The 24859-nt window shown below is 40.4% G+C and overlaps 1 protein-coding gene and 1 long non-coding RNA gene across 3 annotated transcripts; one reads left to right on the forward strand and one right to left on the reverse strand.

Annotated features, from left to right (window-relative positions):
• Window positions 1-3854: 3854 nt before the first annotated feature.
• LOC103411604 (H/ACA ribonucleoprotein complex subunit 4-like) lies at window positions 3855-6632 on the reverse strand. Of its 2 annotated transcripts, none has more exons than XM_070815162.1 (2): window positions 6434-6632; window positions 3855-5883 (listed from the first exon to the last, which is right to left on the reverse strand). In XM_070815162.1, exon 2 carries the CDS (start codon window positions 5878-5880, stop codon window positions 4138-4140), a length of 1743 nt encoding a protein of 580 aa, XP_070671263.1. In that variant the 5' UTR covers window positions 5881-5883; window positions 6434-6632; the 3' UTR covers window positions 3855-4137. The 2 variants fall into 2 exon arrangements, with proteins under 2 accessions (XP_070671263.1, XP_070671262.1); XM_070815161.1 differs by having other exon boundaries at window positions 6008-6547.
• A 10456-nt stretch (window positions 6633-17088) lies between these two features.
• On the forward strand, window positions 17089-19148 carry LOC139192637 (uncharacterized). Its single transcript, XR_011576862.1, has 3 exons — window positions 17089-17383; window positions 18173-18239; window positions 18911-19148. It is a non-coding gene; the product is annotated as an uncharacterized lncRNA (long non-coding RNA).
• Window positions 19149-24859: the final 5711 nt, after the last annotated feature.

The following is a 24859-nucleotide window of genomic DNA, read 5'->3' on the forward strand; positions in this document are numbered from 1 at the left end:
ACAGACTACTTTCCAAACGGTCTGATGAGTTAGCTGTTAAGGATTCACTGGCTCTCAGTGTTCAGTGTGCAGGTTCTGTGTCTAATATGGCCCAACGCCTATTTGCTCGAACCCGCCAAGTTGAATCATTGGCGACCGAAGTGATGAGTCTCAAACAGGAGATTAGAGGGCTCAAGCATGAGAATAAACAGTTGCACCGGCTCGCACATGACTATGCTACAAACATGAAGAGGAAGCTTGACCAGATGAAGGAAACTGATGGTCAGGTTTTACTTGATCATCAGAGATTTGTGGGTTTGTTCCAAAGGCATTTATTGCCTTCGTCTTCTGGGGCTGTACCGCGTAATGAAGCTCCAAATGATCAACCTCTGATGCCTCCTCCTTCTAGGGTTCTGTCCAGTACTGAGGCTCCGAATGATCCCCCTCCGATGCTTTCTCTTTCTGGGGCTCTACCGACTGCTGAGACTTCTCCTAAGCAACCTTTGTGAAGGCTCCATCTTGTTTGTTTATTTTGACTCATGTATATGTACATATTTGTAGCTTATCGGGGATATCAATAAATAAGTTTTCCTTCATTTCAACGTATTGTGTTAAATACACCAAAGCCTTATTCGCTAAGTTCTTTGAATTTTCTTTTGTTGAAGCTTGTATGTTGAAGCTTTCTGAGTGGAGCATGTAGGTTGGGGTAGTGTTCCCTTAATTTTTCGAGTGAGGAGAACTTCTCGGTTGGAGACTTGGAAAATCCAAGTCACTGAGTGGGATCGGCTATATGAATCTTAGAACGCCATTGTGCTCGGTCCTGTGTCATGTCCTTCGTTAGATCCAAGTACTCTAAGTCTTTTCTTAGAGTCTCTTCCAAAGTTTTCCTAGGTCTTCCTCTACCCCTTCGGCCCTGAACCTCTGTCCCATAGTCGCATCTTCTAATCGGAGCGTCAGTAGGCCTTCTTTGCACATGTCCAAACCACCGTAACCGATTTTCTCTCATCTTTCCTTCAATTTCGGCTACTCCTACTTTACCCCGGATATCCTCATTCCTAATCTTATCCTTTCTCGTGTGCCCACACATCCAACGAAGCATCCTCATCTCCGCTACACCCATTTTGTGTACGTGTTGATGCTTCACCGCCCAACATTCTGTGTCATACAGCATCGCCGGCCTTATTGCCGTCCTATAAAATTTTCCCTTGAGCTTCAGTGGCATACGGCGGTCACACAACACGCCAGATGCACTCTTCCACTTCATCCATCCAGCTTGTATTCTATGGTTGAGATCTCCATCTAATTCTCCGTTCTTTTGCAAGATAGATCCTAGGTAACGAAAACGGTCGCTCTTTGGTATTTCTTGATCTCCGATCCTCACCCCTAACTCGTTTTGGCCTCCATCTGCACTGAACTTGCACTTCATATATTCTGTCTTTGATCGGCTTAGGCGAAGACCTTTAGATTCCAACACTTCTCTTCAAAGGTTAAGCTTTGCATTTACCCCTTCCTGAGTTTCATCTATCAACACTATATCGTCTGCGAAAAGCATACACCAAGGAATATCATCTTGAATATGTCCTGTTAACTCATCCATTACCAACGCAAAAAGGTAAGGACTTAAGGATGAGCCTTGATGTAATCCTACAGTTATGGGAAAGCTTTCGGTTTGTCCTTCATGAGTTCTTACGGCAGTCTTTGCTCCTTCATACATATCCTTTATAGCTTGGATATATGCTACTCGTACTCCTTTCTTCTCTAAGATCCTCCAAAGAATGTCTCTTGGGACCCTATCATACGCTTTTTCCAAATCTATAAAGACCATGTGTAAATCCTTTTTCCCATCTCTATATCTTTCCATCAATCTTCGTAAGAGATAGATTGCCTCCATGGTTGAGCGCCCTGGCATGAACCCGAATTGGTTGTCCGAAACCCGTGTCTCTTGCCTCAATCTATGCTCAATGACTCTCTCCCAGAGCTTCATTGTATGACTCATTAACTTAATACCCCTATAGTTCATGCAATTTTGTACGTCGCCCTTATTCTTGTAGATAGGCACCAAAGTGCTCGTTCGCCACTCATTTGGCATCTTCTTCGTTTTCAAAATCCTATTGAAAAGGTCAGTGAGCCATGTTATACATGTCTCTCCCAAAACTTTCCACACTTCGATTGGTATATCGTCTGGGCCTATTGCTTTTCTATGCTTCATCTTCTTCAAAGCTACAACCACTTCTTCCTTCCGGATTCGACGATAAAAAGAGTAGTTTCTACACTCTTCTGAGTTACTCAACTCCCCTAAAGAAGCACTCCTTTCATGTCCTTCATTGAAAAGATTATGAAAATAACCTCTCCATCTGTCTTTAACCGCATTCTCTGTAGCAAGAACCTTTCCATCCTCATCCTTGATGCACCTCACTTGGTTTAGGTCCCTTGTCTTCTTTTCCCTTGCTCTAGCTAGTTTATAGATATCCAACTCTCCTTCTTTGGTATCTAGTCGTTTATACATATCGTCGTAAGCCGCTAACTTAGCTTCTCTGACCGCTTTTTTCGCCTCTTGCTTCGCTTTTCTATACCTTTCACCATTTTCATCGGTCCTCTCCTTGTATAAGGCTTTACAACATTCCTTCTTAGCCTTCACCTTTGTTTGTACCTCCTCATTCCACCACCAAGATTCCTTTTGGTGTGGGGCAAAGCCCTTGGACTCTCCTAATACCTCTTTTGCTACTTTTCGGATACAACTAGCCATGGAATCCCACATTTGGCTAGCTTCCCCCTCTCTATCCCACACACATTGGGTGATTACCTTCTCTTTGAAAATGGCTTGTTTTTCTTCTTTTAGATTCCACCATCTAGTCCTTGGGCACTTCCAAGTCTTGTTCTTTTGTCTCCCTCTTTTGATATGTACATCCATCACCAACAAGCGATGTTGATTAGCCACGCTCTCTCCTGGTATAACTTTGCAATCCTTACAAGTTATACGATCCCCTTTCCTCATTAGAAGAAAATCTATTTGTGTTTTTGACGACCCACTCTTATAGGTAATCACATGTTCTTCTCTCTTCTTAAAGAAGGTGTTGGCTAAGAAGAGATCATATGCCATTGCAAAATCCAAGATAGCTTCCCCATCCTCGTTTCTCTCCCCAAAACCATGGCCACCATGAAAACCTCCATAGTTGCCTGCCTCCCTGCCCACGTGTCCATTTAGATCTCCTCCTATAAATAACTTCTCCGTCTGAGCAATTCCTTGCACCAAGTCTCCAAGGTCTTCCCAAAATTTCTCCTTCGAACTCGTATCCAACCCTACTTGAGGTGCGTACGCACTAATCACATTGATAAGTTCTTGTCCTATTACAATCTTGATTGCCATGATTCTATCTCCTACCCTCTTGACATCTACAACATCTTGTGTCAAGGTCTTGTCCACGATGATGCCAACACCGTTTCTTGTTCTATTTGTGCCCGAATACCAAAGTTTAAACCCTGAGTTTTCTAGATCCTTTGCCTTACTACCAACCCACTTAGTTTCTTGTAGGCACATAATATTTATCCTTCTCCTCACCATAACTTCCACTACTTCCATAGATTTTCCCGTTAAGGTTCCTATGTTCCACGTTCCTAAACGCATTTTGCTCTCTTGAACTCTACCCTTCTGTCCTAGCTTCTTCACCCTCCCCCGTCTAATAGGATCAAAGTACTTCTTTTGTGTGTCCCGTGTAAAGTTGATAGGAGCATATGCTCCCAAACAACTTTGAGTGGAGTCGTTCGAAAAGAAGTTTCTACGGCCCTCTTGCTCATTTAACACTGCATCCGGGTGCCGATGGAGATAAGACTTTTGTAACCAGTAGCATCACTAAATTGTAAGACCCCAGAAACCATATAGCAACTGTATTTTCATTCATATTTTCCTCTTTCAGGGAGAAAGTAGAAACAAGCAAAGGAAACATGTAAAATGGTGAATTGAAAATGCTTAAAACCAAGAAAAAACAGCCTGCAATACATAAACTAAACTACAAAAACTAGTCCTGCGGAAAACGATTAAAAATTACACATATGAGATGAAAATTCCGAAGTCAGTTACGAAAACTTTCTGTAGATGGAATAAAAGAAGGGCATACATTCCAAAGTTCTGCCACTCTAGGATTCTAATCCAAAGTCCCTCTAATCTTCTGCATCTGCTTTACTCTTCTGTTTCTTCTTTTTCTCACTCTTATCAGCCTCGCCATCACCAGCGCCGGCAGAAGCCACAGCACCATTGTCCTCAGCGTCTTTGTTTTTCTTCTTCTTCTTCTTCTTCTCTGACTTTTCTGTTTCAGGTGAACCAGCTTCAACATTATCCACAGTGCCATTCTCTTTGTCCTTTTTCTTCTTTTTCTTTTCGGACTTCTCAACTTCAGGCTCTACTTCTTCACCTTTGCTTTTCTTTGCAGGAACCGGAACAGTGCTCTCTGTGGGTTCCTCTAGTTTGCGTTTACGCCCCTCCTTAATTTCCTCTTCATCCTTATGTTTGTCCTTTTTCTTCTTCTTCTCCTTCTTCTCCTTGTCTACGAGAGCGGTCTCCTTCTCTGCCACAGCAGGTTCAGTGTCAAGCGCAGCAGCAGTGCTTGCAACAATAGAATCCCCACCTGCAGACAAAACCACATTTCTCATCCATTCTTGCGGAGTATTCTCAGTGGGCTTCCCATGCTTATCCAATTTCCCTTCGGCAATCAATTTCTTCTTCATGGACGCCCTTGGTCCCAATCCCCACTTCCTTGGGTAAGTATCCCGATCCATTACCACCCTCTTAATCTTTGCCACCACACCATGATCACAAGTTGCCATCACAGCAGTGGTCATCTCAGCAATTCCCAATGCAATGGCTTCTCCTTTGGTAGTCATCAGCACAACTTCCTCTCCAACCTCGATATCATTCTCAAACCTGAGCAGCCCTGGAATCATTAACTTGGCACCGTAGCAAATGGCATTCACTGCTGAGTCCTTGACAACCAATCTCTTATAACTGGTCAAGAGAACCTCAAGAGGCATGATGACCCTCCTCAAATAACTCTCATCCCTATTAGTGTCATAAGCCCACTGAGCATCCATGACGTCATGCATTGTGACCATGTTGTCTTTCTCGCCCATAATCCCCGACCTGACCCTCCTAAGCTCCTGCATATGACCTCCCACACCAAGCAGCAGACCCAAATGCACACAGAGCGTCCGCACATAGGTTCCTGCTTCGCAAGAAATCCAGAAAACGACCAAATGTTTATCTGCATCAAACTCAAGAAGTTTGCTTTCATAGATGGTCCTAATCCTAAGCTGCCTCTTGACTGCTGATATCAAAGGTGGCCTCTGAAAGACAGCCCCAGTAAGAGATTCAAGGGCCTGAGCCACTTTGGCAACATCAGGCACAGCTGAATGCAAGCGGGCAACACAAACATACTCTTTCCCTGCACCCTGCTGGGACTTGACAAGTCGTGTGGCTCGGTCAATGCAGACAATGAGATTACCTGTAACCTTAGGATCCAGAGTACCGCTGTGGCCAGTTTTCTCAACGCGAAGGATGCGCTTAATCCAAGCAACAACCTCGTGAGAAGAGGGGTTTGCAGGCTTGTCAAGATTGAGAACACCATATCGGATGTACTCAGCAAGAGGCCTCTTAAGGGGGGAGAACCCTGAGGGTAGAGGGGTGTAGTGTCCAGTTCGAACATTGAGTCGGTCATAGTTTTTGAGAAGGATAGGCCACTGAGAGGTGTCCAAGGAGGGAGTTGAGCTCTGGGGCTTGATCATGAAGTTTTTGTCAAAATCGCTGTCTTTGTCCTTATGCTTCTTCTTCTTCTTTTTCTTCTTCTGCTCTGAATCTGTCACTTTCTCCACAGCCTCAGTGGCCAATCGGTCATCATCAGATGAAACCATTTCCTGCACATTAGACAGAACAAAATATCGCTCATTTTCTTTAAAAAAAAACCCCAACGAAACACAAACAGCAGGTACCACCAACACCAAATTGAAGTTCGCTTCTGGGAAATTTTCTAGACAATACCTCATTATTATTTTGTCTTCTGTTTTGGTCATTCATTAATCATCACTCACAACAGATGTAGATTATATGCTCAGTGATAATACCTTTCCTATACACAGGATATACAAAACATACAGAAGTTATCATTGCAGCGGCATGTTTTGGTAGCATATGAACGACCATATCTCCTACCAAGAAACTTCTAGACACACACATACATGAAACCAGAGAATCCCTCGATCATAACAATAAACCCACAACAGTGATTAGGTTACCAACTTGTTTATCTAAACAGATTACTGTTCGCATCAATCAAACCCTTTGATTTTTCCACAAATGAAAAACTATCGACTTACGAAACACAGAGGTAATAACTTGAAAAGCTTCAGAATTTGTTGTACAAGAAAATATAATTATCAAGCTCTAAGTCGAGGAGATAAGGAGTACCTTCGATTTTTTATTCCGGCTGCGACCAAACCCTAGGGACTGAGACGGTTGAGAGAGAGAGAGAGAGAGAGGGAGTGTGAGAGAGAGGGGCCACCCCGTGCGTCCGCGGTTCTCACTTACTCCTCGCTTTGCTTCTAAAACCCTAATCAGGGGTTTAAAAGCACCTTTTGGATGACGAAAAAAGGACAATCCTGTCAGCAGGAAATAAGACCATCTCCATTATCTAAAACCTAAAAATATTTAGTCTAAAATATTTAGGTTTTAGTTCAGAAAATACTTTCTATTCCAACTCTTCTGACTTAAAATTTTAACCCGAGATTATCAAAGAATGAATTACGGCTAATTTTTTTTTAAATTAACTTTAAAAAAATTATGTAGACTATCCTAAATTAATTATATGAACATTTTAACCTAAAAATATTTAAATTCTGATAAATTTTGACAAATCACTAAATCAATACATGAAAATTATGATAAACCACATAAACTTAATACAAACGACATTTAATAAACCACATTTTTTTTTAAACCGAAGATAGGATAAATTAAAGACGAATAGGAATGTTTACATTGTGGGCTAAAACATTAAACAAAAATTCCGGCCCAATACAATCCCAAACAAAATCACCACCTTGCTGCAAGGCAAACTTCGCCACCGAGTGAGCCGCACGGTTGCTCTCCCTAGGTACAAACGAAAACGTCACTGACGTTAACCTCTGTACTAGAATCTCGATGTCACCAAGGATGCATTCAATGCTGTAGTATTGTGTAGAATCCTTTTTTAGCATCTGAATAATAACTAAAGCATCAGATTCAATTACCACTTTATCAAAGCCATTTTCGATACAGGCCATCAGAGCACTCCGGATAGCACATGCCTCAGCAGCCGCCGCGCTATGACATATACCAGTTCCCGATCCTCCAGCAGTTTGAAGCAGACCCGCAAAGTCGCGGCCCACCCATCCCACTCCAGCTCGCAAAGAAGACCTGCACCAGGCCACATTGGTATTCACCTTAATGGTGCCAAATTTAGGTTTCTTCCATTGAGACTACGAACGATTCACCATCTTGTGGGGTTTGGAGATCAGTTGACATTCTCCCTCGAGACTCGGGGACAGGGCCTCACGGTACTCAGAAATGTTCTTTCTCCATAGCGTCATGACTTCCAGGTGTTGTCTGTGTACACCATTGAAAACCACTTCATTTCTATTTTTCCAGAGTCGCCACAGACCAAAAGCAACCTCCTGGAGAATCTCCTCTTTCTTTTCCGAATTCTTGATTCTGGTACAAATTTTATCCCAGCTTTCCAGGAAGTCGGCTCCCGCCAACTCGTGAGAGTTTATATGTAGAGGAGAACCAAACCAAAATCGATGGCTGAAATCACAATGGAAGAATAAATGATTTTCCGATTCATCAAAGGTGTTACATACCCCACAGATGTTTTCGACTCGTATTTGACGACGTTGAAGATTGTGACGCACCGCCAGGGCATTGTTGCAGCACTTCCAGATGAAGAATTTAATTTTGTTGGGAACCTACAACGTCCAAATCTTTTTCCATATCAAGTTGTTCTTACGTTGCTCACTAGGCGCACCCCGACCTTTCCTGCCCAGGGCGCCGTTCTCCATCAAATTCATTGCCACTCCATACCCAGTTTTAACAGAGTAATCACCATTCACCGTATAATGCCAAACTAATCTGTCATGACAGCCAGATTTACTTAGGGGTATACTTAAAATTCTCCTCGCTTCATCCCGATTGAAACCAGCCAAGATGACCTCTTCCTTCCAGGACTTTGAGACCGGATCAATTAAATCCCGTACCTTAATTTCTTCTAGGCTATCCATCGGGTTAGCCAAGAAGGTTTGAGGTGTCGGTAACCACGGATCCTTTCAAATATTAATGCTTTCCCCGTCTCCTACCCGCCACCTTACACCGTGTTGAAGTACCATGCGACCTTCATAGATGCCTTTCCATCCCCACGAAGTGTTCCTCCCTCTTCCAGCATCCTTGAAACCTTTCCCTGGGAAGTATTTATCTCTCAAGATAGTTGCAAGAAAGGAAGTGGGGTTTTGGATCAAACGCCATCCAATCTTAGCCAGGAAAGCAAGGTTAAAACACTGGATATCCTTAAACCCCAAACCACCAACCAATTTTTGTTTCATTAGTCGATCCCATGAAATCCAATGACATACCCCTTCTCTGATCATTGCCTCTCCACCAGTAGCTCCGGATTGCTTTCTCTACATCCCTACAGACCCCAATGGGGAGTTTGAAGCAGCTCATGGCAAAGTTTGGCAAAGCCATAGCAACTGCCTTTACCAGGACTTCCTTTCCAGCTTGGGATAGGAATTGCTCCGACCAACCAGCTAACCTGGCTTCAATCTTATCCCGAATCTCCGCGAAGACAGCTTTTTTGGAGAGTCCAAAATCAGCCTGCAGACCAAGGTACTTCCCGAAACCATCCTTATATGGTATCCCCAGCGTATCCCCTATTCTCTTCTTGGTCCTCTTAGAAGTCGAAGTTCCAAAGAAAATCGAGCTCTTGGACATATTAATCTCCTGCCCAGATCCGCTAGCATACACATTCAGGATATCTGCCACACCTTGGGCCTCCTCAACCGTAGCATTCCCAAAGAGGACCGAGTCGTCTGCGAAGAAGAGATGGGTAAGAGGAGTCTCGTTAGGTGTAAACTTGTAGCCATGGAGGACTCCACGCTCCAGCCCTTTCCTGATCAAACTGGAGAAACCCTCAGTGCAGATTAGGAAAAGGAAAGGAGATAGGGAGTCCCCTTGTCTCAAACCTCTCTTCGGTTGGATGTAACCCGTCAGTGAGCCATTGATGAGGATACTAAAAGATACAGTAGAAATACATTCCTTTACCCTATTGCAGAACATCGGCGCAAAACATTTAATAAACCACATAAACTTAATACAAATGACAATTAATAAACCACATAAATTTAAAAAAAAAAAAAACAATGAATAAACCATATAAACTTAATACAATCGAAAACTTAATAATGATATCCACCATCTTGACTTGGTGATGGACTTGGGTGTTAGTCTTGAGATGAATCGTCATCTTGAAATATACTCCTTGTGGCATTCATTCGTAAAATGTCCTTTTGCTTACCATGTAAGTATTTCTTCCTCTCTGAAGTGTATTGGTCGAGGTCCTCCATCAACAAATTAATTTCGAACATTTCTTGCTCCCTATCCCCTTGTTCCTTCATGGCCAAACGCATTTGGGCCGATTCTTCTAGCCGAGAGATATGGTTTTCATTCATTCTTACCATTTCGCTGGCAAATTGTGCACGTATCGGATCTTGGGACTTCCCTTTTCTCTTTGCTTCCTTTTGCTTATCTCTACCCGAGGGCCTTGCAAAAGAAGAAGTTGGGATCATTTGTTCGACACCTTCATTGTCGGCAAAATTCACACCTTCATTGACATCATTTGGGGGTGGGGCTTCACTATGAAATAATCTTCCCCATTGTTGGTCCGCATCGGTTCCCCATCTCGGACAATCCTTGAGGATGCTCCAAGCTTGATGCAACTTAAAAGCTTGTAGTTCTTGTCTTGTAAATTGTCATTGCTTTGTCACCCCATCCAACAAATACATAAAAACAATTAGTTGCAAAATACTATTATGTACTTGACAAATAAAATATCAACAAAGAAACTCACAATTTCTGAGGCGCCCATTCGACTAGGCATGTCAACCATGGCTCTCTCCAAGCTTCCCTTCCACAAAGTGCACACTTTGTTGATAATCTTCCGTTGATCATAAACACCACCAGCTTCCCTTCAACCGGCGTTGGAGTTTTCATGGAACTTATCAACGATTTTACCCCACAAAACCTTTCTATTTTGATTCGTGCCGACCATCTTCGCTAATAAAAATTCATGCCAAACATAAAGCAATATCTTCATTAAAGGTCCAATTACGACCTCTAACATGCTCTTTTGCCATCTTGAAAAATTTGGAAATGAGAAGAAATGGTAGAAAGAAAAATTGGAAGAATTGTAGGAGAAAAATGAGTTTTGTGTGGATGTTTGAACAAATACATAGGTATTTATAGAGTTTTTGGTTGAATTTTGAGTTAAATAATTTTTTAAAATTATTTTAGCCGTTGGATTTTAATTTGGACCGTTAGATTTGATTATATTCGATATAAGCGATTGGATTCAATAACTATATAAATATAAAATGTCCATATAATTTTTTGAACTAAAAATATATTTGAATGTGGACCGTTGGATTAACCAACGGTCCAATTACCACCACCACCCAATGAAGAAAAGTAGTTGTTGGCTACAGACAAAACTTGACAAATCGGGGGACACACCCACATGTGTGGGGTCCACCTCGGTTGAATGCAGGTTGAAGGTCTTGCGTGCTACGCGTGGAGCAAGTGACAGAGGGCAATTGGGTTCCACAGCCCAGGTTTCAATCACAGAAGATGGGGTCCACTCCAATTTGTGGCCTAAACTTGGGCTGGTATTTGACCTCCATTTGGGTTTTAGGTTTTAGGTTAATTTTAGGTCATGGGTTGGAGTGGATTTTTTTTTGGGGGGGGGGGGAAGGGGAATTATAGGTTTTAGCCCATTGTTAGAGTTGGTCTAAGTGCTCTACACGATACAAATGAGGGTAAAGTGGATATTTCATTTCTGATTTAATTAAATTCATTACATAACTTACTTAAGTCTAAAATTGGAAAGAAAAAAAAAAAGTTGCACCATTCATCTTGACTGTGAATTGGGGCTTCATTTTGACTTACTCACCATTTTGTCATAGGCTTTTTGCTTTTGGGCCTTTCTTCACAAAAAAAAAAAAAATGTGTTTGGGCTGGTGCATTTTGGGCTGGAGTGGGCTGTCAAGTGGGTAGGGAAATTACCCTTTTACATGCTTCAATCCAAATTAAATGGACAGGATTTGGGGGCAGTTTGATTGTAACGACTCGTCCCGAATTATACGAATTTTTGGAACGTCGAGGGTAAGTTGGTAATTTCACGTCAAGAGATAATTTCAAGTTTGTCTTTTATGGGTTGGTTTTGTGTGTCATGTGGGACCCACATCCCACTCAACCTTTCATCCCCTCTTGCCCCGTGTCCTTCCCCCTCCCACCTCCCCCCTTCGCCCAAACTCTCGACACATTCTCCTTTTTCTTTTCCCTTCACTCTCTAAACTCTTTCTCCTTCTTTGTCGAGTTGAGGCCCAAGGCCCCTAACTCACCATACTTTTCAGCATGCATCACCAACCACCAACCACCACCATCTGTGGGCACTCATTCTCTCTCTCCCTCTTTTGCGACTCTCATTCTCGAGCCTCATTGTCCCTCTCTCCTTCTCTATGAAGCACGATGACACCGAGCCTAGCACACCCCCACACCGGCTAGTTCCACCATCTCCGACTAGAAATTGCGAGAGTGACAAACCAAGTTTTCCGACGACCTTCGAGTGGTTTTTCGGTCGACTCCGGCCACAGAACACCTGTGATATATTTCTATTCCTCTCCTCCGTAGCTTCAAATCCATATATGGCATGTTGGTTAGGACTGCGATATGGAGCTAATCGAATTCTGTTTTGTTTTCTGACCTTTTTTTTGCAGAAACCGATCTACTCACGACCTGAAATCAGGTCGACCCAACATGTAACCCAAAATCGGATCCGATCCTATGACTGGACCTGGATGAATATTCCCTGGAATATTCTTTGGAATATCTTGAGTTGACTTTTACTAATTTTCTGGAGAATCATCCTAAACAAATTTTGACGCCCTAAGTCTGTTTTTAGTATCAGTTTAGTGAAAATTTGAAGTTTTAACGTAGTTGACCGACTCGACGTCTCTGTTGACTTTTTGGGTTGACCGTTGACTTGTCATGAAATTTGCCCGGGACCTCTCTTAGCATAATTCGACCCCCTAATTCCAAATTCGGGCTCCATTTTTCCAAATTCAATTATTTTAGTAGGGTTTTACTAATTTTTCCCCTTATGTGCGTAGGTGCTTTTGTTAGTGGTGATCCCGTCCTCTCTAGTTTGCACGGCTCTTTGATGACGGAGTATCTATGAGTGGACACCTTCTTAAATTGCATGATTTTTATTAAATACTAGACTTGCATTCATGAAAAGCATGATTTCATGATTTTATGTTTTACGCATTATTTATGATTTATCGAACTTGCGTTTTATGAAAGGTTGACAAGCTATTGCTTTTATGCCCTACGATATATGATGGATTTATGGATATGAATTTATGGTTTCACATGATTGATTTATTATAGTTTATGATAATGATTTGAGCTAGAAAACTCCTATGGATTTATGACTCCGATGCTATGATTTGGAAAGATTATGTTTATGTTTTCGGTGCTTACTTAGTGGGTAATCATACAACAGATATACACAACACGAGTATGTATTTTTCTATGGTCATAGGACACAATTGGATGAGCAGTGAGATATTTACAACATACTCCTAGCTTTACTGGCAAAACCAATGTTAGACAGCTTCACTAGCCATAGCTAGTCAGTGTGTTATGTATATTTCTTCTCTGGCGTAACCCAGAGTCGTATAGCTTCACCTTTGGGTAATGGGACCTACCATGTTTCTTCAATGACATAACTCAGTATTGTACAGCTTCACCCTCGAGTGATGGTTATGCCTTCGGGCGATTATGATACCCTTAGTTAAGTACACTGTTTTTATTATTATTATTAACCCTAGTACATTGTTATTAGTAGTAGTAGTAGTAGTAGTAGTTTGGTCCATTCACGTTTTGTTTTGCGCCCCATTTAGAACTTAGAAACGAGGCGTACAATCCTGGTGTTGATATATTCCCGTATCGATACTTTTGAGTCCTCTCGGTGTAGGACCCCACTTTCATTGTAATCTTATTGTTATATAATATTCATTTCGTAGAATTCTTGATTAGTTGTATGCTCTGAACACGTTCCCACATTTGCATATTTAATTAGATTTTAAATTTAAATATTTTATTTACGCTCGTCCTTTCTTCATAACTTACATGCATATTAAAATGGCTTTGTCACCCTCGGGTGTCGGCCATCACGTGTCCATCCTGGTGTTTGGAGGATATCGAGATCGGGGCATGTTAGTTCGGTCATTTTCTACTAGGGGCTTTCTGGTGTCGGTAGGGGCTACACAAACTGGGGGAGAGAAGGAGAAGGGTTGGTTGGTTGCAGAAAGAGGGTAGGATGTGAGGGCTTCATGGCACGATTTGAGGGAGAGAAAAAGAAGGGGTTGGTTGGTGCAAATTTGAGGGTAGGGTTGAGGAAATGGATTTTGGATGTCTTGGTTGTAGAGAGAGTAGGGTTGAAGGAATGGGTCCTATTTGCAGGTATGGCCCTAATAGTCTTCCTAACTCCACTGTTTGCCTTATGTGCTTATAAAGAAACCTAATTGCAAGTTAATGAACTCTATCTCACTCTGAAATTTTGATTTTCGTTTCATCTCAAAATGTGAGCTCTCCAATTCGAATATGAGTTGTCCATTTCAAGGTTTTGTCCCTGAATCCAATCTGTCCCCACAACAATAGTGATGAACCTTCAAGAACACTCGATTAACTTGCCAAACCCGAGCCTCCCAACTACAATTGACAGTTAAGATCAAAGCTTTTCCGTCGACAGCTCGATGGAGTGCCATGGAATCTGGTACAATGTCTTTTTGGTGGTTCTCGCAATCGTTTTTGTGGTGTACTATGGCGTTCCACGCCAAGAAGAATGTCATCAAGCTCTCCAATGGAAGATCATACATTATGATTTTCTATTATGCCCTTCTTTGGGTTGCCAACCTTCTCAACCTCACTTGTTGCGCTTTTCAGGTTTGTGGGTTTTCAATTCTTAAAGGTTTTGGGTTGTGGGTTTTATACAATATTGTATTGGGTTTTAGATTTTGATCATTAGTTGGTGATATTTAGGGGATTTGGTCATCTAGGTGTTTGGATTTAAGTGGGATTTGGGTTATCTTTGCTTTTTTTTTTTTTTTTAATTTTTTAATTTTTTGTTTTGTGATCTGGGTCTGGGTTGCGCTTGTTTGATTGCTGCTTAGAAACCCTTTGGATGCTTTGTTGCTAAGGTGCAGCTTAATCAAAAGAAAAAGGTAAATTCAATCACTTCTGATGTATTCCTGCAAAGATGCAAAACATTTATGATGTCCTTTTGATGTTTGCAATCATATGTTCATGTTGGTCTTGCATTTGTTATTTATTGATTTTATGAGAAGATTTGGTCTTGCATTTTTTAATTATTTCATCATGTATACCTGGAATCAAAACTTTCTTGCTGGTGTAGATTATGGTGTATTTTTTATCTATTGCATTGTGGTGTTGTTCCTATATATGAATTTAATAGTGTTCCATGTTCATGTTTCAGTTTTGTGCCATATGCTTTTGTGCATTCATTTTTGTTGGAAATGTGCCCTAAACCTAATCATATGATGATATTACGAACATTTCACATGTTAAATCAAATTAGTTTAATATAAGGGCAAAGAATATTATTTAGAGTTGCCTCATATAAATGTTATACGCTTAAACAATAAGTCCAAAGAATATGTAATTAGGAAAATGTGATCTAAAGAAGTTAGATTCATAAGACCATTCTCTTTCGTACATATATCCTAAACGTTCCTGGTCATAGGATTGTCAATTGGGCATTGATGGTCCGTTCAGATCAACACATGCTATTGGTGTGACTGACACCAAGACAAGTATGTAGGTGCTTAAAAGAGAATGAGTCCATTGAACGCAACCAACGAAGAGTTCTCATAATCAGGTCAAATGAGAACTCATAGTTGGGATAATGCAAAGTAGTCATTTGACCTGGCATCATAGTTATCTTATGGTTAGATCCTTGATCTTTGACTGTGTTAAAGGCACTCCATCAAAGGGTGTCCACGACATAGTTAGGATTAAGCCATTTAACCATAGAGGCAGGTGAATGCGCAACAAGGGATCTCTAACCTTCAAACCTTTGAGGGAAAATACTCTATGACATGATTAAGAATCTTGGCGAGAGAATGAATGAGATTTAGGAAGTCATTCCTAATCACATTCAAGGTAATCATATAAGTAAGTGAATCACATTGGATAGTAGACATAAATAAACTATCAAACCAAACAATTTGGTCAAGAGTATTGTATTATAGAAAGACCGTATTGCATTTTTAATCCCAAACTGAATAGGTTATCCAACCTCTTCTGATTAGCTTTGGTAACCATGACATACTGCTAGGTGTCACTTATGGCTTGTGGAAGTCTTGAAGATGTATAATCACTAAATGGAGAATTGAAGGTAAGTTTCAATTCATAATCGATTAGTAAGAGTTGTAATCGCCCATTGCCTAGCTAAAAGGAACATAATGGATCGCACACTGTGTAAGGTAATGATTGAAGGAAATAACGAAGATGAGTAAGAACAATTAAATAGTTTAATTGTATATGACAATGATTAATTAAAAGTTAGTTAATCAAGGGTGAAAGGTTCTTTTTAGGCCTTAAGTTAGTTTCGAGTTTTGGGACACAAAAGGGTTTTGATCCATAAGGCACATAAGGTTTAAGTTGTGTGACAACTAAAACAAAATGAGTAAATTACCCTAAGTTAACTAGAATGGCCAGCCATAGATAGAGGGAAGGAGATGGTGAACTTATTACAAGTTTTCCACTCATTTGGAATGACTATAAAAACAACTTTATAGCTCCATCCCTTATAAGGGTTTCTTTGAGGAAAGACGAGAGAACATTTTGCTCTTTCTTTCTTTCTAAGAGGCCGGTCACTATGGTTGAGGATTACTAGTATTTTCTTCATCCATACTCATCTTCTTCCTTCGCCATCCTAGCAGTCAGAACTTAGAGGTCTCCAACTTTGGGGACTTTTGGAGAATCATTCAGGCATCTAAATCCAAGAATCCAAGGAGGCTACAAGATGAAGTTGGCAGCCATGGAGTTCAACTTAAGAAGAGGAATGAAGGCTCTCTCATGGGTGATTAGCCTTTGATCTTATAAAGAGGAACTCCAAAGGTATCAAGAAATCTCTCATTTCTTTAAGATTTGAGTTGAGTCTTAGTTCACCACAACTATTAGGCTTTGAACTTGGTTCAAGCTTTGTTTTGAAGTTCATACAAGCATGCTTCCGCCACTTAATTGTTGAATGCATGCATTATGTTGCTTAATGAACTTAGTTTTCTAAAAATTTTCCTTCAAGTGGTATCAAGAGACTAGGTCTAGTAGTTGGTGAACCCTTTTGGGTTTTGTTGTAGATGTAGTTCATATGAGTATGAAATTTGGAGTTAAAATTTGGTGCCTTTTGTTTTGGGAAATTTGGCCAAATTCATGGGTAGATGTGACGACCCATCCCTAATTTTCCTATGTAATTTCTCCCCGAGTATGTGTTTTGATGACTATGCCTTACTGGCAAGTGACGTGGACTTATTCTTATCGCTTTCCATTTTATTTCTCGCTATCGTATTTAAATTGTACACGCTAGTACGAGTAGACGTAGATTTTAAAGTGTAAAAATATCTACTTCGGATAGATTTCGATTTCCTTTTACTGTAGGAAATATAGAAATCTATCCCTTGGATTCCTTTTAAACCCATCCCGTGCACTGTCTGCATCACTCCACTTTCAGCTATTCCATCCCATCTTTTCTGTATGTTTTGTCCCCCCCTCTATCAGAAAAAGCAAAGAAAATTTGAAAACTTCTCTGTTCTTTCTCTCTATCCCGTGAGCTCTCTCTCCCTCTGCAACTCCATGAGCAAGCTCCAAAACTCATAGATCAAACAAACAAACTACATCATCATGCTCATCTCAGCCCCACGATCACGACCATACCCCTGGTTCGCGTGTTAACCGAGTTTTGAACGTCCAACTCGGAAGGTCCGACTCGGCGAGTTCGATACTACGGTTTTCAAGCCATGCATGGCTAAGGTAAGCCTTAAGAAACCCTTAGAACCTTCATTTCACTTCTATGGGTTGTTATTGATCCTTTGTTTGTGTTTTGAACGTGTGGTTTTACCCAGAAACTCTAGAAGAAGGAGAACCCGAAGTTTTTCGTACAAGAACCGTGTCCATTTAGTCATTTTTAAACCATTTTTCTGGTCAACCTCGACCACAACTGGACTCTTCTAGGTACAAACTTGTTTTCTACATTCCTAACTTCAAAATGGCTTTTGAATCACTGAGTTTGGTTTAGTAACGAGTTAGAAATCAACTCTGGAAGTTGGGAAGAAAATTTTAGTTTTCTGGAAAATTTTAGCCGTGGTCGTTTGGCCACTTTCAGACAAAATTTCTGAACAACACGGACTATATTCAAACTTTCTGTAAATTGGGATCGGTAGATCACATTCCTAGCTTTAATTTGGCTTTTGTAGAAGTGAATTTGGTTGAGAATCGAGCTCGTTATGGGCTCTGGAAGTTGACCCAAAAATCTGCAAAACTGCAGATTTTCGCGAAGAAGGCGAGTACAGTGTACTCATGGGGCGCGTGGGCGCGCGTGGACCGCCACTTTGGGAGGCGCGTGGGGGCGCGTCCGGCCTCCGGCCGGCGCGTGGGGGCGCGTCCGGCCTCCGGCCGGCGCGTGGTTGGTACGTACGCGTTCGTGTCGTCGAGTAGATCGATTTCATATATTTATACCCTAGGTTTAAGCAAACTATGGGCGTTTTATTTAGGTTTCCGTTATGTGCTTTAATTAATGTTATTTAGTTATTTCACATATAGGGGAAACTTATTCCGAGGATTTTCGAGGCCAAGCTAGGCTCGGGGGTTACGACCCAGCGACGTACTTGTGAGTGGGCAGTTGCTTTATACCTATATATATTTATAGTTTCCATAAATGCATATTTATGTCACTTTTACGCCTACATTGCCTAGTATCATTATTGTGATATAAATTGTGATAAATGCTGCTATATGGTTGTGATATTACTGTCATGGCATGCATACGTGCTTGTGTGCATGCTCATCTTGCTGCACCAGGTGTTAGTACTCGCCCCAGGGCTAGGGCCAGTCCTTCACGTGTATGTTCACATCCGCACCGTTCGCTCACCTTGGATCCAAGTTTAGGTGCCAGTCTTGTCGGGTAGATTGCATTAGGCGATCCGACTTGTATGTGATGTGCTTTTGCACCAGTTTCATGTGATCGTAGTACTAGAGCATATGGATTACACCCAGTCTTGTTTGTGTCAGAAACCATCTGTTCGAACTTGTGTGTCAGCTTAGATGGATGAGCACTTAGTTATATTGATTATCACATGATTATTATTGTGGCATATGATACATCATTTACTTGGCATATTTCTGGTTATATGGCTGATATATTGGATTTTCATACTTACGTAGTATGTTTTGAGGAAACTATACTTGTTTTACGGCGAGGGGTTAGTATATTCAAAGATAAAGGTTTTCTTATAAGCATTGTTTTACTGACCCACTCAACTTTGTTTTTCGCCCCTCCAGGACCTAGATAGCTGTACTCTCTGTGGCACTCGAGGAATCACGGCAGTTCTGACATATCCTTCTGTTTAGAAGTATGAACTTATCACTACTATGTAATAAGTGTACTTTGGTCGCCTTGACTACTCTTTCGTAGTCTCACTGTCTATTACGCTCTGAATACTTGCAGTGGGTTCAACCCACGAATTGCGCTCTCTTTCACTGTTTAGTCCTAATTAGTTTTAATTTTATTCACTTTTTGCATCACTTACCCTTATGGTTACGTCACCTCATGGTGTCGGCCAGCATGCTTCGACCTTTCCAGGTCGGGGTGTGTTAGTAGATTTTGGGGTTCTTGTTTGTCTTGTTAAAAGAGTTTTAAAGTGACATTAGGAACCCCCTAAGTACCCTAGTATATTAATATGTTACTTACCTTAAGTTTGAGAGGTCTTGGGGTGTCTTTAGGTGAAAAAATTTCATGGAGCTCTTATGGGTTTTCATGGACGTTCTTCAATGTTCTTGTTTTGTTCTTCATGTTCACAACAAAAACATAAAGTTTGGGTGTTTGATTCAAAAATTGTTTTGAATTTTTGTTTGAAATTTGTTTGTTGAAGTTGATGTGAATTGATTGGTACTTTTCACTATTCACTCATCGCCTTACCTTTCACTCATCACGTCACCTTTCACTCAACACCATACCAATCACTTTTCATTTTTGAAATGTGCTCAACCTCTCTTACACACCAAATCCGGCCACCCCTATAATGAGGGTACTTTTGGAGCTTTTATGTAATTACATAAAGTTTTGATATTTTTGTGTATTTGCACTTTGACCCTAAAATTTACGTTTTTACGTAAAAGCCTAAAATTACTAAAGGACAATGTGGCTTAAAAAATGTAGTCTTCCTCACATGAATAATAAACATATACTAAACAAATAGGAAGCAATGCCATGAGGTGGATGAAATAAGCATGTACTAAACAAACACTCTCATTACTCTAGAACCGTATCCAACAAGCAATTGACATTAAATAAGAAGCAATAACATGATGTCCACCAAAAAAACATATACTAAACAAACACACAGAGAAAATAGAATAGTAAAATACACGTCGCATATTAATTAAGTAAAACAATAAGAGAGGGATTGACTTGGAGTCTCGGACCCGACAGATCAAACACCACAATATGTCTTGATGGAAAAGTTAGGTCCAAGTGTGCGGTAATTCTTCATGAAATATTGAACATACTCTTAACAGATGCAATGGCTTATACTTTAGGGGGTGGTCCTTGTCTACAAGCTCATTGGGTACGCATGTTTCCCCTTCCTTGTATGAAAATAGAGCTAACGAGTATCTTACATCATTCTCCCTCAAAGTGACTCGATGTTTACAAGTTTGAATTCTGTCGTTGCTCCAAACCTAGGTCAACCAAAACCACAAACATACCCACTAAGATTTAGCAAATGTTGCAATACAAATTATACAATGATATCAATCATAAGTTTTTTTTTTTTTTTTTTTTTTTTTGACAAATATCAATCGTTAGTTGAGCATGTGCCTCTCAATATTTTTTTCCCGCCAAAATGGGGAGTTGAGCTTGTTTGCCAATAGACCAAATGATCACAGGCTTTGTTATTCAATTTTAAACTATAATTTATTACCAGACTCGTGACATACATATCACATAATTTTGTGGCATACCTTAAATCCATCACCAGCTATATAGATGAAAAGAAATCCACTCATCGTCCTTTGACTTTATTTCCAGACCTTTGACATGATTTTGATAGAGTACGGTGCTGAAGTCCTTGTCTGTCTGGCCTTGGATACCCACATCCATTCCTGTTTTCTCAGGATCATTGTATTTACTAAATTTGTAGAGGTAAACAACTGATCAAATGTGATCATCATGGTACTTCTCTACGCCATAGTTTTCAAACACCATTCTTCTCACAGCATGATCTAGTTTTTCCATCATTTTTACTTACAAATCAGCACCTTGACTGCCCAACAAAGAACAAATTATAAAAGTGTAAATGTGTAAAAATTAAAAAGGAAAAAAATAGCATTTTGACGATCTCCTTGGGATGTTTATGATGGATTTCAGTTGAGATTTTATACTGAAATTGATCGTTTCCATTGGGCCAAAAGTGATGCGTAAACTTTTTAGTTTCTTCAGGGTTTATAGCACAACCAATCGTGATGCATTCAGTAGCGACGCTATAAGGTATGTAGCCAATGGGGAAAGGCTTTTCGTAAGTAATTTACAGCTTAGTTTCGGTTAGGAAATCAAACAAGTCATCCAACGTACCAAGGAAGGGACTGCGAATCTCAGAAGGAATTATGTCGGGTAGTTTTTGTTTGGGTTAAAACTGGAACTTCGGGCCCAAAAGGATGTTAGCCCAAAAGAAGGTCTAGAAGGAAGAAAACCCAAGGCCCAGCCGAAGCCCAGAAGAAGGAAGAAGCCCTTTTCCCGACTAAGTGCAGATCACTTGAGCCACTTGCTCACCTACCTAGAAGTCAAGTGGTGTAGACTAGCCAGCTAATCAGCCCAAAAATACTTTACAATGGCAGAACAAGTAAAAAGCTGATGAGTCACTACCCTTCAGCTGCATTCGGGCAAGATTGATGCTGCAGGCAACCAAGCCAAATCATCTATAAAAAGGGAAAGAGGAATCAAAGACAAGGACACTCAATCAAACAAACAAATACACAAACTCTGCTCAAGCCAGATTTGCATACGAAGCTGCAGTCAGCACCAAGCCTTTATCCTTTTCAGGATCAACCTTCATCAAAAGCCTTTGTAAAAGCTCTGATACTTTGTCTGAATCTTGCTGTAGTATCGATTCCCTCCTATAAACTCATCTCCCAATCTCCCCTTCTAGCACTCAAACCCTTTGTAAATCACAAAAAGAGGAAGTTGAAAGACGATCAGCCTTGCCCGACCCTCTTTGTTCTGTCTTTTCATTCATAAATCTAGGAATATGATGTATACTTCCATCTGTATCCAAGTTATTTCTAGCAAGTTTATGATTAAAAGGAGTTTTGGTTCTTGAATCTGGTCGGTTTAATGGTGCCGAACCATGTAAAAGTAAAGTTGGAATCCACACTCATAGCTTGACCAGATCTAAGTTCTAACCTTTCGGGCATACAAGATTGATCAATCAAAAGTCCTTGGTCTCAAGGCATAAAAAAAACTTTATGTGGACTTAACCCATCCATGACAATCCTTGATAATAAGAAGTCCGAAGTTACTTGGGGCGCAAGTAATCATCCTATTTCTTAGTTCTACTTCTGTTATATTATGATTGCCATAGAACGCTTGAGTATAGAATTAATTTTGATGGGAAGCCTCAAGGCCTATACCTAAGACCCTACAAAGGCACCTATCTGGGTTCGTTCTGCTCTTCGGGCTCGGGTGATTAAAGTATAACAGTTGTAATACTTCAGCAACAATGAAACAACCACTATATGTTCAAGTACTTGGTTAGCTTTGATTGCAAGCCTCAAGGCCTACACCTAAAGCCCCACAAAGGCACCTTTCATAGTTAACTTGGTCTCTCGGGCATATACAATTAAACTAAACACCTGTTTTACATCTGTCATGCTAAAGATGGCAGTGGCACGCCTGAACACTTAAAGTTAATTTTGATTGTGAGCCTCAAGGCCTACACCTAAGGCCCCACAAAGGCACATTTCAGAATTAACTCTGTCCTTCTCTTACCGCCCGCCATTAAGCAGAAGCCGGACAGACAATATCAACCGGCGCCGACCTCTTGAGGAGCTGTGTGCTTGTCGGCCAGGAGACGTTCCCATTGGATATTCCTCTAGACGAACAGTTTTGCCACGAAACAGCCAAGCTCTTCAAGTGCATGACAAATGTCTTTGCGTATTGAGAGCCAAGAACTGGTCCCTGGCTTGAAGCAGTCTTTATCGGAGAAATCTACCACTGTAAGTTTGGCCATTGTGTGAATAGGTTTTGAGTGCTCTATGGTTAAGCTCCAGAGATGCGTATACCTAGCCAACAAAAATGATACTTATAGAACAGCAGGTAATGTATTTTCCTTCACTGTCATATTTCTTTAATGTCTATCTGATGTGGGCGGGTTGTTCTTTATATTTATCATAATAATCTGCTCTCCAACTTGTTAAAAAGAAATGGATTCATGACGAGCAGTGAAATTGACTTTTGTCCTCTATTATTTTTTTTGCATTAATCATTTGATTTCTTTTATAGGTAAATGTGGTAATGAAAGAACAGGTGAAGCAGATAAGAAATAATTAAATATCATGATTTCGCATAACTTAGAGATTTAGTGATCTACGTCCCAATTTTTGTACTTTCCTTTATGTTATAAACAAGAGGTAGAGTTAAATTGTTGCAATTTAGTGATATACGTCTCTACCAGTCACATTTGTTGTGGGACAGAGTTTACATCATTACAAATTGTTTAGACCTGACAAAATAGACCTGTTTTGGGTTTACGTAGGATCGTAAGAGAGAATCTTTGCAGCTTGGTTTCGGTTGGGAAATCAAACAACTCATCCAACGTCCCAAAGGGACTACGAATCTCAGAAGGAATTATGTCGGGTAGTTTTGCCACGAAACAGCCAAGCTCTTCAAGTGCATGTCAAATGTCTTTGCGTATTGAGAGCCAAGAACTGGTCCCTGGCTTGAAGCAGTCTTTATCGGAGTACCACTGTAAGTTTGGCCATTGTTTGAAGAGGTTTTGAGGGCTCTATGGTTAAGCTCCAGAGATGCATATATACCTAGCCAACAAAAATGATGCTTCTAGAACAGCAGGTTATGTATTTTCCTTCACTGCCATATTTCTTTAATGTCTATCTGATGTGGGTGGGTTATTCTTATTATTTATCATAATAATTTGCTCTCCAACTTGTTAAAAAGAAATGGATTCATGACAAGCAGTGAAAGTGACTTTTGTCGTCTATTATTTTTTTTGCATTAATCATTCGATTTCTTTTATAGGTAAACGTGGTAATGAAAGAACAGGTGAAGCAGACAAGAAATAGTTAAATATAATAATTTCTAGGTTCTTAGAGATTTAGTGATATAAGTCTCAAATCTTGTAATTTCCTTTAGGGGTGTGCTATCCACACACCCCATTTTACTTCTCACACACTCTTTGATAATTTCTGTCCATTGATTTTCTTCAATTCATCCGATCTAACGGCCGAAAATTAAAAAGGTGTGTGAGAAGTAAGGTGTGTGGATATCACATCCCTTTCCTTTATATTATAACAAGATGTAAAGTTGAATTGTTGTAATTTAGTGATACACGTCTCTACCAGTCACATTCGTTGTGGGACAGAGTTTACTTCATGTCTCAAGACCAGATAGTTATGGAAGCACCACAAGCTGAGCTTAAATCCATGCGTAAAGTACGAAATGAAAAATATGTCAATTTACGATCATGTTATGTCAATAAAATAATATTTTATTAGACGCTAAGTCCAAGCAAATCATGCATATCTACCATGCCAAGCCGTATTGTGATATTAATACATTAATATTATAATACGAGTCACGCCAAGTATGCGACACATTTAAATGATCTCAAGCCACGTAATGGGACTTGCCGAGTGGTTCATGGTGTGGATGGTTATAGAAGTTCACTAGGTATGTGTGAAATTAGAATTGTGGAAGACTTTTGGGTTTCTTGGGAGAACTAAAAGTTAGAGCCCATGATTTTGGCTTCAGTAGGAACGCTTGAGAGAGAATAGCTTTATCCTTACCCTTTCACTTACAAACCAACTAGAATACTTTGGAATCGACCAAAACCCAAAGCTGAGCTAACCAAATCAGAACAAATCACATGTTTACCTTGAGTTGTGCGTGCCTTTTGTTGTGCAAAAAAGAATCTTTCCTTTCCAAGTTCACATAGGAAAAAGATGAGAGAAAGTAGAAAGAAGCATTACCAAAGATATAGTCGTGTTATGGGACTTGAT

This window comes from Malus domestica, chromosome 16, assembly GCF_042453785.1.
Source record: "Malus domestica chromosome 16, GDT2T_hap1".
Lineage (NCBI taxonomy): Eukaryota > Viridiplantae > Streptophyta > Magnoliopsida > Rosales > Rosaceae > Malus > Malus domestica.